This window comes from Chamaea fasciata, unplaced genomic scaffold (assembly GCF_029207755.1).
Source record: "Chamaea fasciata isolate MVZ Bird 193981 ecotype frontalis unplaced genomic scaffold, bChaFas1.0.hap1 SCAF_1, whole genome shotgun sequence".
Lineage (NCBI taxonomy): Eukaryota > Metazoa > Chordata > Aves > Passeriformes > Sylviidae > Chamaea > Chamaea fasciata.
This window is the reverse complement of record NW_027094086.1, coordinates 124175179-124196803: the sequence shown is the minus strand read 5'-3', so window position 1 is coordinate 124196803 and position 21625 is coordinate 124175179. Positions and strand designations below refer to the sequence as shown.

General features: G+C 34.9%; 1 protein-coding gene across 3 annotated transcripts in view; it reads right to left on the bottom strand.

Annotated features, from left to right (window-relative positions):
- Positions 1 to 21625, bottom strand: part of CRPPA (CDP-L-ribitol pyrophosphorylase A) — a 111313-nt gene that overhangs the window by 36232 nt on the left and 53456 nt on the right. Inside the window, exons 6-10 of one of the 3 annotated variants that reach the window (XM_066196443.1) lie at positions 18493 to 18590; positions 14475 to 14564; positions 13654 to 13746; positions 9301 to 9429; positions 5252 to 5318 (exon numbers count right to left, since the gene is read on the bottom strand). In XM_066196443.1, the coding sequence (XP_066052540.1) occupies positions 5286 to 5318; positions 9301 to 9429; positions 13654 to 13746; positions 14475 to 14564; positions 18493 to 18590 (443 nt within the window). In that variant the 3' untranslated portion in view covers positions 5252 to 5285. Of the gene's footprint in view, positions 1 to 5251; positions 5319 to 9300; positions 9430 to 13653; positions 13747 to 14474; positions 14565 to 18492; positions 18591 to 21625 lie in introns of those variants that run through there. The other 2 variants (XM_066196433.1, XM_066196451.1) reach the window with 2 other exon arrangements.

The window sequence follows — 21625 nt, the reverse complement described above, 5'->3', positions numbered from 1 at the left end:
GCTACACTTAAGCACAGAATACTGGAATTAAATAAACAATGGAAAGACACTTGAGCTCATAGCTGCATAAGAATGGAAAGACTGAGTCTAGGAAAAAGTTAAAGCAGAGGTTCTGCCAAAAATGTGCATTCATGCTGCTCCAGTCCCACACAGGTTGAATGAAACTCAAATGTAAACAATCCCATTTTTTAAAAGATTCTGCTTGGTAGAAACTTCAAAGAGCAAAACAGTTATAAATCAAGAAGATTTATATAAGTACATTGTGAAGTAATGGGCCGTGATGCTCGATAGAAAATATGACCCCTGACCTGGTGAGAAAGTACACACTGTAAGGCTTGGAATATGGTTAAAATGTTAGTTAGGAGGATGAATAAAAATTGGCTTAGGAAAGCAACTCCTCAAAGAATGTTTTAAAATCAAATTTAATGAGTTCAGACTGAAAATGCTGGAAAATCTATAATGGTGACATTTTCCACTTTTATTCAATCCAAGTATTTGACTGGAAAATAACTTCCAGGAAACACTTCACAACAAAATTCAGATGAAAATCACTACCCAGTGAAGGTTTTCTATGATCTTTCTTTGACATCTGTTCAGCCTCAATCCATGCATTTCCATGTCTTAAGAGAACAGTTTAATCTAACTTCAAACACTCCGCATCTCGCAGTCTTGAGATATGAACATATTTTCATATTCAGATGTTTCAAACATATTTAGATGAAAGCCAGCTGAAATGTTTAGAAACTTAACATTAGTGAGATGAAGCTGCCACAAGATTTGCTCCTGTTATCTTTGAATGTTAAAAAATAAATAGCCTTCAGCAACCACAAGCCAGCACCAGAATGCACTGTGATTGTTGTGGCCTTATCATTAATGAAGAGAAGCAACAGGTTCCTAGAAGTGTGCATCATCTGTACTTTAAACATTGCCTTGTAGCATGGTAATAGTTTCCAATTTAAAATAAGAAAATTCTGAAAAGATACAGAGAACTACAGCGCAGAAAGCTGTAACTCTGTACCAGAAAATTTAACAAACAGTGAAATACTCAACAGTAATAGCAGAGAGCAAGTTAAGATGATGATAAAGTCAACATGTCTTTGATTTTAAGTTTGAATGTGCATTCTCACTGTATTTCTTCAGAGGAGTTGTAGGACAGTTGATTGAATTTACTGGGATTTCCAAGACATTCAACAAAATTCCTCCCCAAAGATTTTTAAGAAAACTAACATTCCAGGACATAAGACAGAAGACCTGCCAGGGATAAATCCTTGCTCAAAAGACTGAGTAGAGTGGGTAGGAGAAAAACCTTAGTCATCAGAACAGAACTCACACAGTTCAGGTGGGATTTGTTATAGGATCTATGTTGTTCAACACATTCATACACAAATTGGAAAAAATAGTAAGTAATAATACGAGTTTGATTATGATACAAAGCCCATTAGGGTAGTGGCTGACTGGCATGGAATGCAGGAAGTTCACTATAAAATTAGTAACTAGACAATAAAATGACAAAGTAAGTTGAATGTTAGTGAATGTAAAACAATTCATCTGCATTTCAAATTTTAAATTATGAGATCTCAGCAGACCAGAAGCAAGTCCCTGCGCTTAGGACACTACTTTGTGAAGAACTACCTCTCTTTCTTTGTTTTTCAGTCTATGCAGTTGTTTATCTGGGGACACAGTGGAGGCTAAAAGTTTACACAGATCTCAGAAGACAAGAGCATGGAACAGAAACCCATCAGGGCTAATACTTCCACCAAAAACCTCTCTCAGGCTCAGAAGCCTGAGAAAGGAGGCTCAGGAAATACTTAAGTTAGCAATTACTGAGTGTAAGGAGAAAATTTAGGGGTGTTGTATATGCTTCCCCTGATCTGATTCTCTACTAGGAATTTCCTTATATCTACTGTTGGACACAAGACAATGACCTATATAAACTTCTGATCTGGTCCATTATGGCCACCTTTGATGGTGACATATTGCAGCATAATAAATCCCACTGCAGTGAAGCCCAAACCTGGGATGTATCAGGACAGATGCTTCCAGAGAAGATGGGTGCCAAATCTGAAGAAGGTTCAAGTGCACAAAGCTGCTACTAGGATAGACAGGGTATCACTGGGATCTGACGGTTGTGCTCAGGCTGCGGCATTTTTCATTCTTGACATTATTTGGCCTTTGCAATGTGTAATATCACATATTATTTTTAAATATTTCAGCACTGGGTATTATCCATAATGGATGACTTTCACTGAACAACCAGATATAAGCAACAAATAAGATTTGGGTCTTTGTGTCTCAAATATGTACAGAAACCCCAACCACAAGTCTTCCAACCTGCTAAAGAAATACCCCCAAGTTAGCCTGAGGCTGGATTACTTGATTCAAGCTAGGATATAGCAGGAGAGGATGAAAGATGAAATTAATACTCCCAATATAGATTTGATGGTTACTGCCTCTGCTGCACAAATTTTAGGAATTACCACACTGCAAGGACTGCAGCAAAATCCTGCAGAATAGTTATAGCCACTACAATGTACAGCTTGAAGGGAATTTTTGTGTTGAAATGGCTGAAGAACTTCCTAAGTTTTCCTGGTCCAATATAGTGATGAAAATGTGCTACAGCCTTTGCATACTTTCACTCTATAACTAAAATTTGCATTGAAACTGGAAAGTTATTTGAAGAATTTCAGCCATATTTTTAATTGAAAAAGTGCACTCAAAATACAAAAGCTCATTAGAAAACGAATATAAGAGCAAGCTGTTAACATTTTCAAAATGCTTCTTAAGCACACAGAACAATTTTAGAAAGCTTCTTTGTTATTGTTTTAGGTAATCAGAGCTAAGCCAGAAAAAAACAGAGGTACTCTGTACTATAGGTATTTTAGTTACCTGCTAAATGATGCCTCTGGGGGACAGCATGGAAGCCAGATGAGAAGATTAATTTTTGATGCCCAACTTAGAGAGTAAAAGAGTACAAACATTGCTTTAAGTGGAGAATTACAGCACTAACAACTCAAAAGTGCAACTGTCCTTAAAAAGATGCAATGGACTTCAGAGATTTTTGTCAGGCAGGCTAGCAATAGAAAAAAGTTAAAAGCCATTTGTTTGCAAACAAAATTTTGCGTCAAAGTCCTTTCATCTTAAATGTTTATGTTTCCATTTAGAGATAAGAGGTCAACATCAAAGCTTTAATAAGAAATAAAAATCAGAATAACTCTTACTATCAGATTTGAAGATGAAACTCAGATTTGATGCTCATAGTATTTGTTTTTGCAAATGGTTCCAATTCAATGTTTATTTCCTATTACAATAAAGTATCCAGAATAATTAATACTGACATACTTTTCTAAGTTCCTATACTGTATATCACATATTTCCCTTTCCACTAGAGAGTTTGGTAGTTCACCTTAAATCCACTTGTTCCCCAAAATTCCTCATACTAAGAAGGTATTTTAGAGGAATATGTTTTATACAGTTAAAAATATCCACGAAAGAAACAAGTGGCAACTTTTATTGACTAACACTGTCAGAATGGCTGAACTGAGGTATAAAAGCAAGGATGCTTAAAGGCCATTTTATGAAGTCACGACTTCTAGGATATGTCTACATGCCTTAATCACTTTGGCTGACAAGCTGATGGCAGAACTCTGGTTTCTCCAATTATAAGTTCAATAGCTGAAACAAGTCTAAAAAGGTCATGTGTAAAAGGCATAAAATATTAACCTCATAGTTTTCTGTGCAGCTTGTTAAACTCCCAGAACTTGTAACAGCAGAGACAAATTGAGCAACTTTCTGACCTTTCTCTGATAAAAACCTACACAGTTATTTAATGAAAGCCCTAAAGGTTACCAATTATTTTTCTTAAAAGGCCATCCTCCTCAGACTGGGAATTTGGTACTGCACTAAGAAATTAGTTTGTGGAAATCTTCGTATGAGTGCTTTTAGAAGAGCTGCAAATCTGTAGAAAATCCACTGGTTTGTTACCTGTTCTGGCTAGAAGAGGAGGAACACTTGAGGGGAAACAAGAGAACAGAGAAAGGTGTCAAGAGAAAAAGAGCAAGAAAATAAAAGAGCATGTATGCATGCATTCAAGATAGACACACTCAACCTCTGAAATAAAAGAATAGCAATCCCAGGTTTTTTGATCAGTATTATACACTATCAAGCCTCAGGATATCTACTGAAATGAGCAGTAGCACAGCCAAGCAGCTCTGCTTCCCACAACGTCACACATCAGTGTTGCAAGCAAAAGTGAGATTGCAAAGTTCTGTGTTTATGACCTTTCCCGACTCAAAGCCCAAAACTTCCCCAAGATTTTGGTAGAGTTTGAACTAATACATTTCTTATTTGACTAATGTGCCAGAGACATGTTCCTAATTTCTTGACATCCTCTGAATGGTACAAAACAGATGTAAAAGGCTAGTTTGATCAAACAGATTTCAGTTCAAAATGCAAAGCCTTGTAAACCTTTCTCACCATGTCACTTCTAATTATTGCAAAATATACATTGATGACTGATTGCAGATAGTACTAATAATTAAGGATAAAAATGTGTCAAGCCTCCATAACTATCAATTTCTGGTTTTACTGGTGAATTCCTTACTATAGGTTTGTATTAAGAAGCCTTTTCGTTACATATTACAAATATATTCATAATTCATTCCAATCTATTCATTCCAATCTATTCATTCCAATCTATTATGCTATTACAGCTGAAATTTAAAAAAAAGTAATCTTGAGAAAAGTGAGGTCTCCAGGCAGCATCCCAATCATTTTAATCAGATTGCAAATATTTGACCAATTCTATGCTGATTATTAAGTGAACTGAGAAGCATGGAGGGGTCATATAGGGCAGAACCTGTTTGTTTTTCATGAGTTTCCAAAGTTTTATTTTGTGATTTTACTTCATTTGCCCTCCAGGCTCATTATCTCAATACTAGTTGCCAAACCACCTTCTACTTTGTGGATTATCCCATTGAGGGGTGTGTTCCCTCTTTTGAGAAACACTGCCTTAATGTTTACCCATAATACTATTTTAAGGGATCTTTGATGAAAAAGAAATCATAAATGCTTACCTTTGGGGTTTACCAAGACAGACATAAAACATTTCTGGCACACTAAGTATTTCTTGAGCCATCAGCCACACTGCAGATGGGCCTCGTTTCAAAAAGTCTTTAAGGCTACAGTAAGTGTCCAGTATGTTTGCATAAGAAATCACCCACAGTTCAGGTTCCTTTCAGTTTCAAGCAGCTTCATAACAATTATTCTATTGCGTCATTTGTCTTTTTTTAGTGTAGGTACTGTGATTTTTCTGGCTGTTCCTTTAAATATAATAATAATAATAATAATAATCAAATTATCCTTTATCTTAACCAAGTAGAAGTTTCAGAGACAAAAGTATTTGGGCTCACCTCACCCTAGGCACGCCTTAGCACATATTTGCTGCTCTGACATAACATTCTGTCAGTGCTTCTCTGAAGTAAGATTATTTTTTATTAATACAGTTCTATAACCAAGATATATTGACGTTACTTTCTTATTTTAAAGCTTTCTGTGGATTCCTATGTCCATCCAAATGTGCTTTATTTTGGATGATTACTGTTCCTTTTTATTCCCTGTGAACAGTAACAAAGTCATTACTGAAACTTGCAGACCAAGCTGTTATTTCTGTAACTTTTACAAGCTGTTGAATTTGAACTCCCAAGCTAGGAAATGCTTCTTCTATTCTCTTTTGATTATTTTTGTAATTCGGTCATAAGATGATGGTTATTATTATCATTATTAGTAGTATTATTTTCTTTTAATGGTGAAGAGCAGTAAATAGAGAAAATAGGGGTTTTTTAAGCATTACTGTCATATTCAAGCATAACCCCATTAACTACCCAGAATATGTTTAAAACAGTAATGTTTGTGTGTGGGGGAGATCAAGGATTATTTCAGGATTATCTCATTGCTCAGAACATAGAACAACAACATGCAGCTGAGGTATCCTCCCAAATCTTGTGGCTCCAATGATATAAATAAATGCTTTTAATATATATCCAGCCCTGCATGTATTTGACATTAGCTTTCATATTCGTTGGGTTTTTAGCAGATCTTAAGACTCCTTCTAAGTACAATTTTGTTTCTTTAAGAATAACTTGGCTTCTTTTTATAGGTTTTCCTCCTAATACTCAGAATTTACTTTCTCCATTACATCCTACTTGACCGTTATTAAAACAAAGATTCTTATTTTAATATATAATAATACCATGCCAGTCATTGCTATGTTCAAGGTGAAGTTGTCATTGTATTAAGGATCTGGACTTTTACTAACATTTTCATCAACACTTGCCAGTAATATCATCCATTAATAAATGGACATTTCTCCCTATTTTTAACTCACCTTCCTTACTAGCTATTTCCTTCAAATTATCTGAAAAATGGTCAAAAACTAATTCCATAAGTTCAGACTGGATACATAATACTCTTTGGCCCTTTGTATTTTTAATGTGTAAACTACTTCTAATATTGCAGAACTGTTTTAGAAAAGAAAAAATATCATAAGTGTGATTTAACTTAACAGTATTTTCAGCATGTAAACTAGAGGTTTTATAAAGTGGATCCAATCTGTATATCAATATCAGTAATGTGGTATCCCATGCATGATGCTGATAAGAGAAATAACTATTTGTGTACCAGCTGCAAACACGCACTTGTTATAGGCAAATGAAAGGTAAAAAGCAGTCATTTATACAGCACATTAAACCCTTTTCCTTTAATTCTCCTGATTTCCATCTTGATGTATGAAATAGTCATAAAAATACTTGACATCTTTTTCTAAATACCAAACAAACACTGCATTTAAGAAGTTAAAATAAAGGCTCATCCTTTTTTTAGGGCTTCACATTTCCTTCAATACCATCCAAACTGAACTCCTTGGTTCTAAAAGCATTTAATTTCCACTTCCAAAACATAAAAAGTGCTGTATTTTCAAAATGTATTAATTTCAACAAATTTGCTTTACTAACATAAGATCCAAAAGACTGCTCCCATTTTCTTTTATTTCAACATATTCTCACACCAAATTAATCATATAACCCTTCTAAGTATAATATAATTTCACCTGAACATTACCATGGCCATGGCTCACTAAATCACCTTTTTTTTTGAATTAGGAAATGTGTACCTATCAACTGTGTATGTCTGGTAGTGATGATATAAACCTGTCAGCTAGAGGAAAGCTCCATGAAGTAACCTGTCATCACTCTTTTCCTGAAATAAACTATAGCTTTCTGGGACTTCTAGAAAGCATCTAGTGACAGAAGTTATTGCATTATTAGGCTCTCCTGCATTATCACAGGCGCTCTTTGTGTTTCTACTTCTTCTGGACTTCCTGTCATGCCTATGTGAAATTCCATCCTCAAGCATGGAACCCACCTACACGTTCATCTATTAATGGCTTGTACTAGATGTAAAATACCTGGGTGACTCTCAGATCACGCTTTGGACTTAAGATTTTTAAAAAAAGAAGGTGCTTAAAAGATGGTCTTTCATGGAACAAATTGGTTTTGTTCACAGTCTCTCAGTCCCACTCAGACCAGCAAAAAATTTGGGGCTATGCAATTTCTAGATTCATACATCCAGTCTTTCCATGGGTCTTTGCCTAGAAACAATTATGTTCTATATAGATCCACAGCCAAAAGTAAACTTGATACATATACCATATATATACAAATGATGTGTACAACCTATTCTTTTGTTATCAATCAAAGTAGACAGCAGGAACTCAACACTACATGTCTGTCTTTAGGAGCAGGGATGTGTTTTAAAGCCATTTTAAAACAAGACAGTTAGAAATAGTTTACTTACTTTGTGAAGCGTTTTACTTTATATAAGACTTTCTCCATGCTATTAAGTGATAATTCTGCCTGCAGTGATCTTACATAATGATTGTAGCTTTTTATTTTCAAAGAATGGAGGCAGCACCCTCCACCCTCTGCTGCAATCCTCTTATCATCACAGATCAAGAATTCCCACTCAGATCTCAAATGCTCTAAGATGTGCCCGTTAATATTAAAAGGTCTTGATGCCATGCACATCAAAACCCACTGAAGATTACAAAAGATTTTTGTTTCAGTCAGTCAGCTTTACTAACTGTTGCTATCCACATATGTCTATTTGATACACTTGTATATAAAATCATATACACACAATGAAGTCTAGAAGGCAAAAACTGCAGTTAGACTAAAACAATATTTGAAGTGTTACTTTTTACCATGATAGGGTGACTCTTAAACCTATATTTCAATAGTTATTCAAATTATTTTTACCAAGAGAAGCCAGAGTCCACCCTGAAAAAATCAGGTTTGATAGCAGCAGAAAGAAAATTGAACAGCTGTATGTCCTTCAGTGTTTTACAAACAAGAGATGAACTAATGTCATATAATAGCAATATTCATATTGTGTTGGCATTAGAAGTCTATAAAAGCATAAACTGATAGGTATTGATACTCGCAGCTCTTAAAAAAGCAATAGAATTTGATGGGAAAAATCAAGAACTTGGTATACCAGAAAAAATATAAAACTAAAGCCACTTTTAATCAATTATATATAAACCCAAACATTCAACACCCCCCCTCCACCCCCCCGCCCCCAAAAAAAGCAGTTAAGATTAAATTCATTCTTTTTAATTAAAATTTCTAGCTTACTTCTTCCTTCACTGTTTACTGAGTTTAGAAGTTGCAAAACTAAATCTGCACTGGAGGCAAGGCAGCCCACTCTTCTGGTTGACAGAACACGTTTCCCAGGCAAATGGTTTATTTTTAAATAGCTTTTGTGAGTACAAAGTATGTTGGAGTGCTAACTCTTTTTGCCTCCAGCTGAGGCAATTTGCAGCTATTACAGACACTGTTTCAACACCTATGTGCCATGCCCTTCCTGTCACCTGAGTACCAAACTCTGTTTTGATCAGGGACATAAAATACTGCAGAACCACTGGCTGAATGTACTTCCACTATTTTTCTCTTTTCTAATGCTGAAAAAAAGCAAGTTCCCAAGGAGAAAAGCAAAAAGGCTCCTGATGTTTTTCATGCATTTCTAAAAAGTGTTTATCATTTATTCCTCTCTAACCAAAAAGCTTACATTTTTGTCTATAACTACAGGCTTGTCTGAATTTTGAACAAGAACAGGCAAGAATCTTCCCAAAAAATCCTTTTCATGTCATATTTATTTCCCTTTGATTTTGTTTTAAATGAAGATTCTATCATTAATCATATAAATTGCAGGAGAAGATAATTTGCACACAGAAAGATAATTACATACCTCATATTGGATAAGGAGACCATAAACCAAAATGTTTTTCTTTTTAGCTTCTCTTGCAAATTTCTTGATCGTAGCAAGGTCTTCCATCCCAATGCTGAAAGAATTACTTTCTGAAATATCCAAGTGCACCTGCAAAGGAACAGATGAGGAGAAAAACAAAATCCACTTTTCCATGGTGTGCCATTTTAGACTGATAGTTTTTAGTATCTCATTTGTATGTGTTAAGCACCTGTAAAAATACAGACTAAAAAAGGCTTTTCTTAGATAGTTTCTATTTACTACTGAATTCCACTAACACATTTAGAGACATGAAAACTACTTTTTTCAGAGCAGAAGAAACCAGTAGCCAGAACATGTAATCCATCTTAAAAATATTCAATTCAAATTGAAAACAAACAATATTCTTTTTTAAGCTCAAGACTAACTTTTACAGGACTTTTTTTTTTTTGTTTGGTTGGTTTTTTTACTATCAGAGAACTATAGAATACACGTGTCTTTTGTAAGCATCTTGAAGGTTTTCAAGTCAGAACTGGATTCTTTAAAGTTTAATTGGAAATTTACTATCCTTTCAGTACAGCATATTAGTTGCCTAAACTGGATTAATTTCTAGAAAATACTTCAAGTTTAAAAAACAGAAACTATTTTGAAGGAAGGTAGGGATATGACTATCCTGAGCTTTTGGGCAGGGAAAGGCAAGTCTCATTTCCATCAGGGACACTGCACAAACATGTCAGGTCTTACAAGACCTGAACTGAATTCAAGAAGTGTTTGGACAACACTCTCAGGCACATGGTGCGATTCTTCAGGTGTCCTGTACAGGGCCAGGAGTTGGACTTAATGATTCTAAGGGGCGCCTTCCAACCTGGCACATTCTATGGTTCTATGGATTCTCTTCTGGGTATCCTGTTCAGGGACATGAGTTGGACTCAATGATCATTGTGGGTCCCTTTCAACTCATAATATTTTGTGCTTCTGTAACTAGTATTACCAGGAAGATATCAACAGCTCAATCCTTTCCCAAGTCCTACGTATTCCACATTTTAATCAATTTCCCTTACAAAGCTTCTATTAGCTGTAGAAATCAAAATTAAGGATGATGATTTGTACATATAAGGTTTCAGCACCTATTAATAGCAGAAATACCTTTACCCCTTAAAGAAAGAATAAGCATTTTTCTGTCTGAATGATTCCATCATATAAAACTTATCTGTGATTACTATGGAGAGGAAGAGGTATAGAGATCACCCCAGAGATCAGTGCTTAGGAAAATTATTTCAATTTCTCTTTGTACTTTATGTTCCATTTTTACTGACAGAAAATTGGTCCTCACTCATTTTCCCTTGCAACACTTTTATAAAGAAGCTGTTTATTGCCTAAATGCATACTCACCAGAAGCAAAGCTATTGTCTTCTACTACCCAAGCAGAGATTAATTTTCACACACACTCATTATTTTGTTATTTTCTACCCCAAACAAGGCTAAGTACTACTCATTTACAGCTATTTTCAAGAAATTATAAAAGCTATTATTTTGAGAGAATTTAACCTAGCTCCTCTCTACCATTAACATCTTCTACAGCTTTGAAAAGAGATTTTTCTCAAACTACCTTTGTTACTGAAATCCAAATAATTACAACTACAGAGTTGAAGTATTAGCATTCCTCTCTTTCTAACCCTAAGCAAAGCAACAACATAAAAATCAAATCCATTCATACCATTTACAAACATGAAAATGCATTGCTCAAAAACGTAATATCAGTTTAAGAATATGATTTGTCAGGTAACAGCATCATTGGAAAAGATACAGGCTTGATGCAAACAAATAATTGCCTGAAGTTTACCTCTGTGATGCCTATTTCTCCTATAACATTAATCTTCCCTTTTCTCCAGATCCAATTCCTGCTTCAGCTTAGAGATGCCATGAAACAATCCAGTCAGGCACCAGGATAATGGATAGACTTTGAATCTGTGGCAACTGATAGGTGGGAATATGGACAGAAGTCATCGTGTCCAGTGCAAGCTCATCCTTTTATTGAATCAGTGCTCACTGGGCTGGTTAAACAGAGAATCTGGCACAATAATAACACCTGTCATTTTTACAACTAAGAACGACGATTACTGGAAGAAAAAAAAACAACCCTTTTTTTTCTTAATTATCAGATTATTTTTAAAAGTTGCTTTTGTCATGAAATCAAAGAATAGACAAGAAGTTTCCAATTACCCAAATCCAACTACATTAGACTGTTCCTAGTTAAGAGTTTAGAATGGAAGCAGTTAGCTGCTCTCCTCATTTATTTTTTCAAGAGTTTTACTTTTGAGAGTAAAAAACTATAATGTTTCCCTTACAGCTGGTACCTAAGACCTATGCATTTAAATGCCATCATACTGCTTAAAATTCTGATTCACATTTGTCTGACAATATGTCCTTTTACATTGAAAGATAGGGTATTATAGGATTTTTCATTAACAATTCATTCAGGTAATGTGTTAAAAAAGTATATAGGAAAGAATAAAGTTGAGAAAAATCCCACTCATGAGCCTTAGTGAAGAGGACACCCAACACTGAATTTAATTAAAGACTGATGAAGGAAGTTTCAGTCCCCCATACCATTTGTAATGAGCTTTAGAGATCAGAAGTTTAAAGGACTTCAAAACTCCCCAGTGATTAATATGAGACAATGATTTGTTAAGCTAATTCTTGTCACTTAAAACACACCTTCCAGATCTCTTTTTCTTGCCTTCTCATATTTCTAAAAGATAGTGTGGTACTTCCACCAGATGCCCAAGCACAATTAGGCAGTGTAATAACAAATGTATTTCTATCAGTGTTTTAAATATTAGCAACTGTTTCCACCTAGTTACGAGATTTTCTTCCACTGTCTAGTTCTCAGAAATTTCAAGTAGTTGTCAGAAACAACTGATGGATTTGGAGTATAGTAAAGGTATTAAATATATTATTTTTTCCTTAGGCTATTTTAAAAGGAATCCACCTAAATAATTTGTAAATACTTCAGGCTGCTCAAGCAAGTACACTTTCATTAGAAATGGTTCTGGGTTCTACGAGGGCTTCAAGACCTAGTATCTCAGAGGCAAAAACCAAGTTTCATGGGGAGATTGTGTAAGAATTATTTGCAGTCCTATTTCTTAGGAGATACTGAGACCAGAATGTTTATAGCTACAAATATTAACCCAAAGTTTTCACATTCCTAGCATCACACTAAAAAAAGTATTCAATTGAAAGTCCAGATTGGAAAGTGCTATCAATGGGGCATAAAATAAGCACACTTTTGACACCTTAGCATTAGCTAGTTGATAAACAATTCCAGCTTCATCTTGACACTCAAAATTCAACATAGACAGAAACGCTTTTTATATTCTTGATAAAGGATTAAAGAAAACATTTTCAGTCCATTAAAGAGCATTTTGCACATCCAGCGGCCTAGTAAATGACCATCAGAATTGAAGACTTGTAATTGCTCTGATTAAGAAAGGCAGAAGTAATTTATCTTTGAAAATTCAGTAAAATATACTTTTACCTTGCAGTTCCCCAGAAACAGGGTCAAGAAAAAAAGATGACCTAGAAACAAAGTGCTAAATACTGATGTTCATAGAATCACAGTAACTAACTCCAAGCAGCATGCAATAGGTGAGGATATAATAGGTATGATAGGTTAGGCTCTACAGAAGGATCTGGACAGGCTGGATACATGGGCTGAGGCCAAGGGCATAAGGTTTGAGAGGGAAAAGTGCCAGGTCCTGAACTTGGGCCACAACAACCATAGCCAGCACCACAGGCTGGGGCAGAGTGGCTGGAAAGGTGCCCCGTGGAAAAGGACCTGAGGCTGTTGCTTGAGTGGCTGAACACGAGCCAGCATGTGCCCAGGTGGCCAAGAAGGCCAATGGCATCCTGGCCTCTATTAAAAACAGTGCAGCCATCAGGACCACACACGCATAGAAAAAAATAAAGCCACTTAATTCTGTTTCAACTGAGCATTCAAGCAGAGCACATGCTTTGCAGCCTGCCCAGCAGAGACAGAGCACAACAGCAAGACAGGAGTTCAGAGCAACCAGCCAGCCATAATGAGCCTTTCACAGAAATATATAACTAATAAACTGTCATTTGCTAGTGTCCATTTGTTTCCTGACAGGATGCAGTAGATTTGCTGAAGTGAAAATGAGTTTCTTTAGAGACAAATTTACAGTTTGAATTTACAATTTTAGTCTGAGTTAGCAGCAGTTTAAACTTAGTCTATATTTTAAAAATTTATATTAAATATTACTTATATTTATAGTAAATATTAATTTAAAATAATTAATGAGATGCTTTCTACAGTAATTTATAGGAGTTACCTACCGAAATAAGGACAACTGGACATAAGAGAGGAATATTTGATTTTTCCAACATATCCACTAGTTCCTGGGTTTCTTCAATGGCACACCTTTTATCCTAAATTAAAATAAATGTTTAGAATTACTGAAAACAGCAATTATTTCATAAAAATGGAATTTGAAGATCTGTTATTTACCAAAAAAAAGATACATCACTTGTTTTTGTTTTGGGGGAGGTTTGGTTCATTAGCTGATTGTTACTAATATACTTCTATGGTATTGTCTGTTAAAGTATAGATGCTTGAAAAAGAATGAGATTAATAATATTAATAACCCTTCGTATACATATATAAAAAAACCTAAACAAGATTAAGGGTCTTGACTGCTCTCAGATATGGTTCATCTAAAACCAACCTGTTCCCATACATGGATCCAAATACAGATCACATGACATGCACATGTCCACAATGGGAAACACAAATTTAGACCACGGTAGCAATGAATGCACATTTAGATGACTTCAGGTATGACAGGCCTCGCCTTAAAGTAATTCACTTCAGTACAACAGTTATGAAAGGAAATTTTAAACTACTTTGGATTTTATCCCTCTTGCTCAAGAATTCATGGCTGGTTATCAACACAGTGACAGAAGTGCAGAACCAGTGGAGAATGAACAGAGCATCATCTCAAAGGTCTAGTTTAGAGCACATCAGAAACACTAAACATTGGAATGGACCCAGTACATGAGGACAAAAATAACCAAAAACTTATTAGACAAATATTTATTATGTACCATTACTAGTCAGTTTAGGTGTAAAATAAAAAGCACGCATCCTCACTACTTACATTTACACAAACAAAATTGTAGCACTGTCCTGAAATGATGTTTTGAAGACGGCTATCATTTTTGCTTAGAGATACTGAAATAGCTTCAACCTGATTAGACAAAAAAAGAAACAAATCAAAAATTCTAATTCAGCCCTAACTATCTGCTCAAGTGTCCACTGCTGTGGCACAGGTTGTTCATTTAAATGATTTTAAACTGGCAATTATTATTTCCACAACAAAAACTGAAAATTGCTCAGAATTTTGAGGCACTCAGCAGTGAAGCATGGAGCCCAACATTTGCTGAAGTATACTGCTCCAGGTAGCCATTCCAGAAACAGCCCTGGAAGCATCAGACGTGAGCGCTGCTGCCTGGGTTGGGATGTTCAGCTGTTTAGAGAGATGAAAACACTGTCCGTAAAATGATCTAATGATTTTAGACCTCTAATTCTGAGAAAACCTGTACAATATTCAGACATATAACTTTTGTCTTCATGAAGTTAAAAATAAAATAAGTAGGCATGAAAGACCAAGTGCACTGGTATTCCAGGATTCTGTCCAGAACAAGAGTACAAGACTTGTCTGGAGTTTCTCCTTGAAATCATTTCCTCAATGAATATTTTAAAATACTTTCTTAAGCACAGACATACTTATTTTGTAACCTTTAACACAAGCTAAATAACTATCTTATCCCAGTTAAAACAAAAAGTAGATTTTACTGCATTATCAGCTTCAGGATTGCCTTAAGTAAAAGAGTAAACCAGATAGCAGAGGGTGAATCTGTTCCCTAAGAGAAGATAAAACTTCAAAGCAAATAAAAAAATCTTGAAATTCAGGAGAAAAAAAGTCTTCATGTTACTTGCATTAAATCAGCAAATGCCACTGATTCACAGTACAGCTGAGTTTTATTTCTTCCCAAAACACATAGTAGAGTATCATAGCAAGCAACAGAAGTAACACACTGCTGTGCTCACTTAAATTGCCACTGAATTCACAATCCAACAAAATTACCAAATACATTTAAAAAGGCTTTGCAGTGTTATGTAAAGCTGTATCTGTTAATTTTTGTAATAATCAGGAGTTAAATTGTTGGCCAAAGAAGATTAGTTTGAAACCAAGGAGTTGATAGTTATGCTCTAAAGATTTTAGAAAAATCTTGGGCTCAAAATTTGATAGCATAGCCACAAATAGCTGACGTTTAATATTTTTAGTTTAAAATAAAAGTTACAGAAGGTATTAATTACTTAAAAATACTTGGAAAATGCAGTACTCCAGGGTTCACCTGACTTGGACCTCTGAAGGTGTAAAATCAGAAATCCCTGGTACCTTTACAACCTTGCACGTCCTTCAATGAACACAAGCCTACTGGAAGCCAGTGTCTTTTCAGAATGCTTTTGGAACATGATCCAAGGAAGAAGGCCCATTTTTATTTCTTTCTTTGAGGTCTTACAATACGTGATCCTTAAGCATTGCTGAGTATTTAAAAATTCCTTTAGTGTATCAGAATTTTTATTTAATTTCAACAATTTTATTAAGTAATACACTAGCATTTTTTGACCACCATATTATCTAGCAAAAACGGAATCGAAATTTTCTGTTGGAAAAGTAAGCAGAACTGCCTAAGAAGAAGCTTCAATAAATCATTACTTAACTAAAATTAATTTTTATTTTATTTGCCATTTACTATCCTATGCAATAGTACTTTTTTAAAAATTAAAATTAATATTAATCAACGTTATCAACTACATTAGAGAGAAAAAGGTATCTAAAAATACTACCTTGGTAAAAAGTGATTCTCACATAATGTTTCAGTGTTTAAATAAAAAAGGAGTATATGAATCTGCTTAATTACTTCTGGTCTTTGTAATAACTGATTTTCTTCAATTTTTTTAGTTATCAGACGCCCTGTACTGAATTTTCAACTTTATTCAATATCCACTTCCATAAAATCAAGAACTAATACCAGGACATTTGGAACCAACAAATTTATTTAAATTATATCAGATTTTAAAATCACAAACACCAGTGCAGCAGATGGACAACACAAACATTAAGAAATTGGTGATTTCCTACTAGTGAAATGCTAGTTCTTTCTCTATTTGAAAGCAAACAAATACTTTTGCATCCTACTCATGGATAATCATCCAGTCACAAAAATGACACACAACTTCATCCAGTTGATTCTATTTCATGTGACAGCAGCACTTTTTCACCAAAGAAACAGGAGTACATGATTTCCAGTCACAGAAGAAAACACCTTCAGCTCCCATTTAGGTTTGTTTGATTCAAAAGAAAGGGCTAAATAACAAATTTAGGGAAAAATTCAAGTTATGTTATTCACAGTATGATATCTTTAACAAAACATCCATTCTTTAGTCATACTGTTCAAAGTAACACTGAGCTCTCTCAAAATACTTCAAAAGCAATAGCTGAAGCCTTTAAAATTTCTTAGAAAATATTTTCTTTTCATTTTCTTTATCTTATTAGTTCAAATTTTAGGTCTTTTCCCCCCTGTTATTGGTATCATATTTATATAATTTCTGAGCTTCTCTCAGAAATCCTTCTAAGAAAATTTCTTTTTAATTCTTAAACACCCCACAAATAAATATGGCTGCTACTGAGAACTGGAATGTCAAAAGTATCCAAAATGTCAAAATACTGGTCCCAGATAATATGTACTCTACTGAATGATTCCCAGTTGGTCTCTTATTTAGATCAATTACCTTCCAGTTATCCCTTTGAAAAAGCCCAGTTTTCAGTGTGGTATATTTACGCTGCTTAAAATAATTATTTTGCACAAAATCAAATCTCCCTCACACAAGGCACTGTGCTTCATTTGAGAACAAATAGGCTTGCGCATATATTCTTTATAAGGTTAGAAATTCTGTATATTGGTAAGCTTAACAATAACTCAGAGGTTTTATTGTTTAAAAGTATATAGATAAGTGATGTCCTACTAATAGCAGCATAGTTTACACAGAGATAAAAAAGAGAAATAGCAATGCATCTGGTGTCAGTGAAATGGAAACATACTTCTGTCCCATCATAAGCTATTCAGAAAAAAAAAGATCTTATTCAACTCTACTATTTTTTTTTCACTTTTAGATGTAGGCATTTAAGAGATACAAAACATGATTCCATGCTAAATACAATTCTTTCCCAACAAAAACTTTAAGTGCAATGTCAAATGACATTTCCAGATACAAAACAGCAATACAGGTTGGTAGAGAAACATATCCTTGTAATAATTAACATGCCATGCAGAAGATCAGCAGACATGAATAAAACCATTGCAGAAGTAACATTACTCAAATCAGAAAACCTGTATTTTTGAATAGTTATTCCCTGTCTGTTTCTCTGGGTAACAGGAACATGTGAAATCATTATATAAGATATAATTAAGAATCACCCCAACACCAGTCTAAATTTAAGCAATTACCAAACGTTAAACACCTTTGGGAAAGGGGAAATATGATAGCTCTATTAAAAACAATAATGAAAAAGGAAAATATAGTTAAATGCCAGTAGAACATTCCATCAACATTCTAAAGCAAAGACTCCTATGAGCATTCACTGTGAGGGAAATGTACCCCTATCACTCTACAAAAAGGCTGATTAATTAGATTTTGCATTCACAGCTCTGCAGGAAAACAACCTACTCTTTATTGGTTCAAACTCCAAGTCAGACCTCAAAGTAACAAAAGTATTTCCTCTGCAACATATTTGTAACAATTTGGGCTCACTGAATTCATAAAATCTAAAGAAAATTGCCTCTCTGGTGTCTGGATTCAATTTCTCCTCTAATCTAATACGGACAGTTAAGTGGATCTGTAAGATCCCCCTAAACAGTACAACTGGACAGAAGATGCTTCCTTCTCGGTAACTTCCACACCTGGTGTTAATCTCTTGTAATAAATACTACAGTGACACAGGAAGTCTCGGTTCCTGTTTTAACATTATTTAGACCATTTCTTAGGAGTAGTGGCAACCAGAAGCATCAAATTAATCATACAGTTGAGAGCCATAGAGTTGTACTTACTTTTATTTGGCTTTTCAGAGATTCAGGAAGGAGAAAACCTACTTGTACAAGAGATTCCTTCCCATTGGTGATAACACAAACTTGTTGTGATAGGTTGTCTGTGATCAAGAAAGAAACTTTAGTATTTAATACAAAGACAAATTAATCCAAATTACTAGTCCACTAAACATTACCTTCAGTCCATGTACTGTTTCTTGAGAGAACACTTTCAACAGCTGTATATTTAAAGGTTACAAGGTACAGTTAATGTAATATGTAATTTGTAGAATATACATCTAAAAATTCAAATTGTATTTTATATGATTTTGTACAACATTAAATCATTACATAAGGCCTGTCCCCAAAGCCCATTTAAATCTATGGAAAAATATTTGTTCAGGTCCACACTGACACTAGATGACAATCAAGAAAACCTTTTGAAAATTTCATCCCTCTTATCACTTCAACAGATAACTAAATGCAGTGTCAGTAATACTGAGTAAATAAAGGGGGAAAAAGAAAAAAAACCCAGGAGATAACACAAATCCTATTCCCAACCATAGATACTAAAAAATTGCCAAAAAAAATTTATTGATGATACTGTTTAAAGAGACAGCAGACGTAACCTCAATAGCAAAGAAGTTGCAAAGCTGTGACAAAGATCTTGGCCTGGGCAACTTCCTGGATTTTTTACTGGTGGGGCAAAATACAGTATTTTGTTGCTATCAAACAACAGCGTCAAGTTATTGCCCGATCTGTTCCACAAAGCCAGTGTTTCAGACAATTAGTAATTTCTCTTGTTATTGACTTCAGGTTTTAGATTCAATGAACATTTTCCTTTCTTTAAGCCAATAAATCAATATTTAAGTCTGAAACTCTCAAGTCTAAATCAGGACTTTATTCTTTACATGCTGAATTAACATGCAGAAAAAAACCACAAGGTTTCCAATGTTTTTGGGGTAGCCATTCCATAAGCAACTAGAAATTTCATACATGTGAAGTCTAATTATTTTTAAAGCAGACTTCAATGAAACTCCAGAGACAGAAATATACCAAACACCACCACAAAATAAATTAAGAGTGAAAGACAAGAAAAATTATAAAAATATGGGCTAACTGGTCTTCAAACAAGTCTGGATATAAACAATATGTATTTGTTGCATGTGGAAAGTTATTTCTATAATTACATACCACACAATAAGTTCAATCAGATGTATAACTTCAGTAGTGCAGAAACATCTCACTTTCTATTGTAAACTCACAGACTTCTTTACAAAAATAGACATAAAGACCTGAAAATTAATCTTAAAGCTGCTGTAGAGTTAACATTATTGGAAAGTGACCTGTGATTTTTAAGCAATTTTCTGTGAGCAGGAAAAGTGAATGAACCACTGAGAGTTCCAAAAGATAATTAGAATGATTTTTTGAATCGTGGATATTTATTATGTCCAAAATTTATAACGTGACAACAAAAATAGTGGTGGCAACTGACTTTGTATTAAGTTAGCAAGCATGGGCAGGGAGGAAGAAAGGAAGAGAACAATAAGCATCTGCTTATAAATCATCACAACCAGATGGAAGTGAGAATTAAAAAAATGCATGGCCAGTTCTCACAGGACTGGAAATCAGAGGATACCACAACTGTGAGAGAAAATATCTTCCCATAGATTCACTGGGCAAAAGAGTATACTGAACACGCATCACAGTTGGCTTCTACTTAATAGAGAGTAACTTTACAGTCTGAAAAATAGGAGACCATATTGAATTAATTTCTTATCAGCAGAAAGAAACTAATGGGTAGATTGAAATCAGAGCAAGAGTCACTTGAATTTAGTACTGTACACAAAGTGCAGATACAAGATAGATATACATAATAAACCAGACTAGCATATCAGATTTCAAGAACTCAGACTCTATTGAACTAAGTAATTTAATGAGGAAGGTCAGATTGGAGCTATTACAAAAATTCACATGTGGAAGAAGGCTGTGGAATCCCAAAAGGCATCATAACTAAGGCTTAAACAGTACTTTTAAAAAAGAAGTCTGTAATCAACAGTGTCAGAAGTATTCTCACAAAAGACTGCTCAAAGGCTGCAGCTATAAAAACCCATCTCACTACTCTCTCCAGCCCTCTTAGATCTCAAATTTCCTGTAATATAAATGAGAAAGGGGAGGCAATTACAAAAAAGCAACTAAGATTTGCAAGCTGAGTTTAATAAAGAAGGGAGAAAAACCAATGTAGTGTGGAAAACCGTATTTTTTATCCGGAAAAGAAACATAATGTTGTAAGGGGAAAGTATGTTAATGACGTAGGAGAACCTTAAAGTAATGATAATATACACATTGAAAAGATGCTGCATGCTTTTAAATGATCAAGGAAATGAATAAAGGAAGTCTGGGAAATCATAATTTATAAAATCATCATAGTAAAGCCACAGTTCTGTTCTAGTTGAGATTTGAAACTCAACTTCCATTTAAATCTAAACTGTTTCAAGTGATCAAAAAAGATCCATATGTTAATTTAAACTGCACTTTTGCTGCATTGTGGGAAGGAAGACTGAGTGGAGCCTTCCTCCCCAAGACTGCCTGTGTTCCACTTCTGCTAAGGCAATGGAGCTTAGTCGCTCAGTGTAGTCATGCTGAACCCAGTGAGCACAGCTGGAAGTGCTGGCTCAAAACTCCAGGGATTCCATGAGTTTTGCTGCCTGCCAGTAAAACTGATTGTGTGCAGCACTTCATTCCTGGTTTTCAGAATTCTGTTTCGGTGAATGACATAGTCATTCTGGAAAGCCACGACATGGCCATGTCACAAAGAATTTTAATACTCAGCTAAAAACATTTTGTTTTCCATTGGACCGCCGGATAATTGAGGCTGGAAGGAACCTCAGGAAGTCTCTTGTTCAAACTCCTCAAAGCAGGATCACCCCTGAGGTCAGGCCTGGTCACTCAGTCCCTTACTGCTCTGGCATACAATCTCTCCAGGCAACCTGTTCACTGCTTGGTTGTCTGTCAAGGGTATAAGAGGTTATTCCTTCTATCGAGTTGGAACTTCCCTTGGTTGGGTTTTTGTGCTTCCTCCTGTCCTCCCACCGTGAACCACCGTTCTACTTAACTACTTTCTGCCATAACTTCCTTTTCATCTGCCCAATGTTTT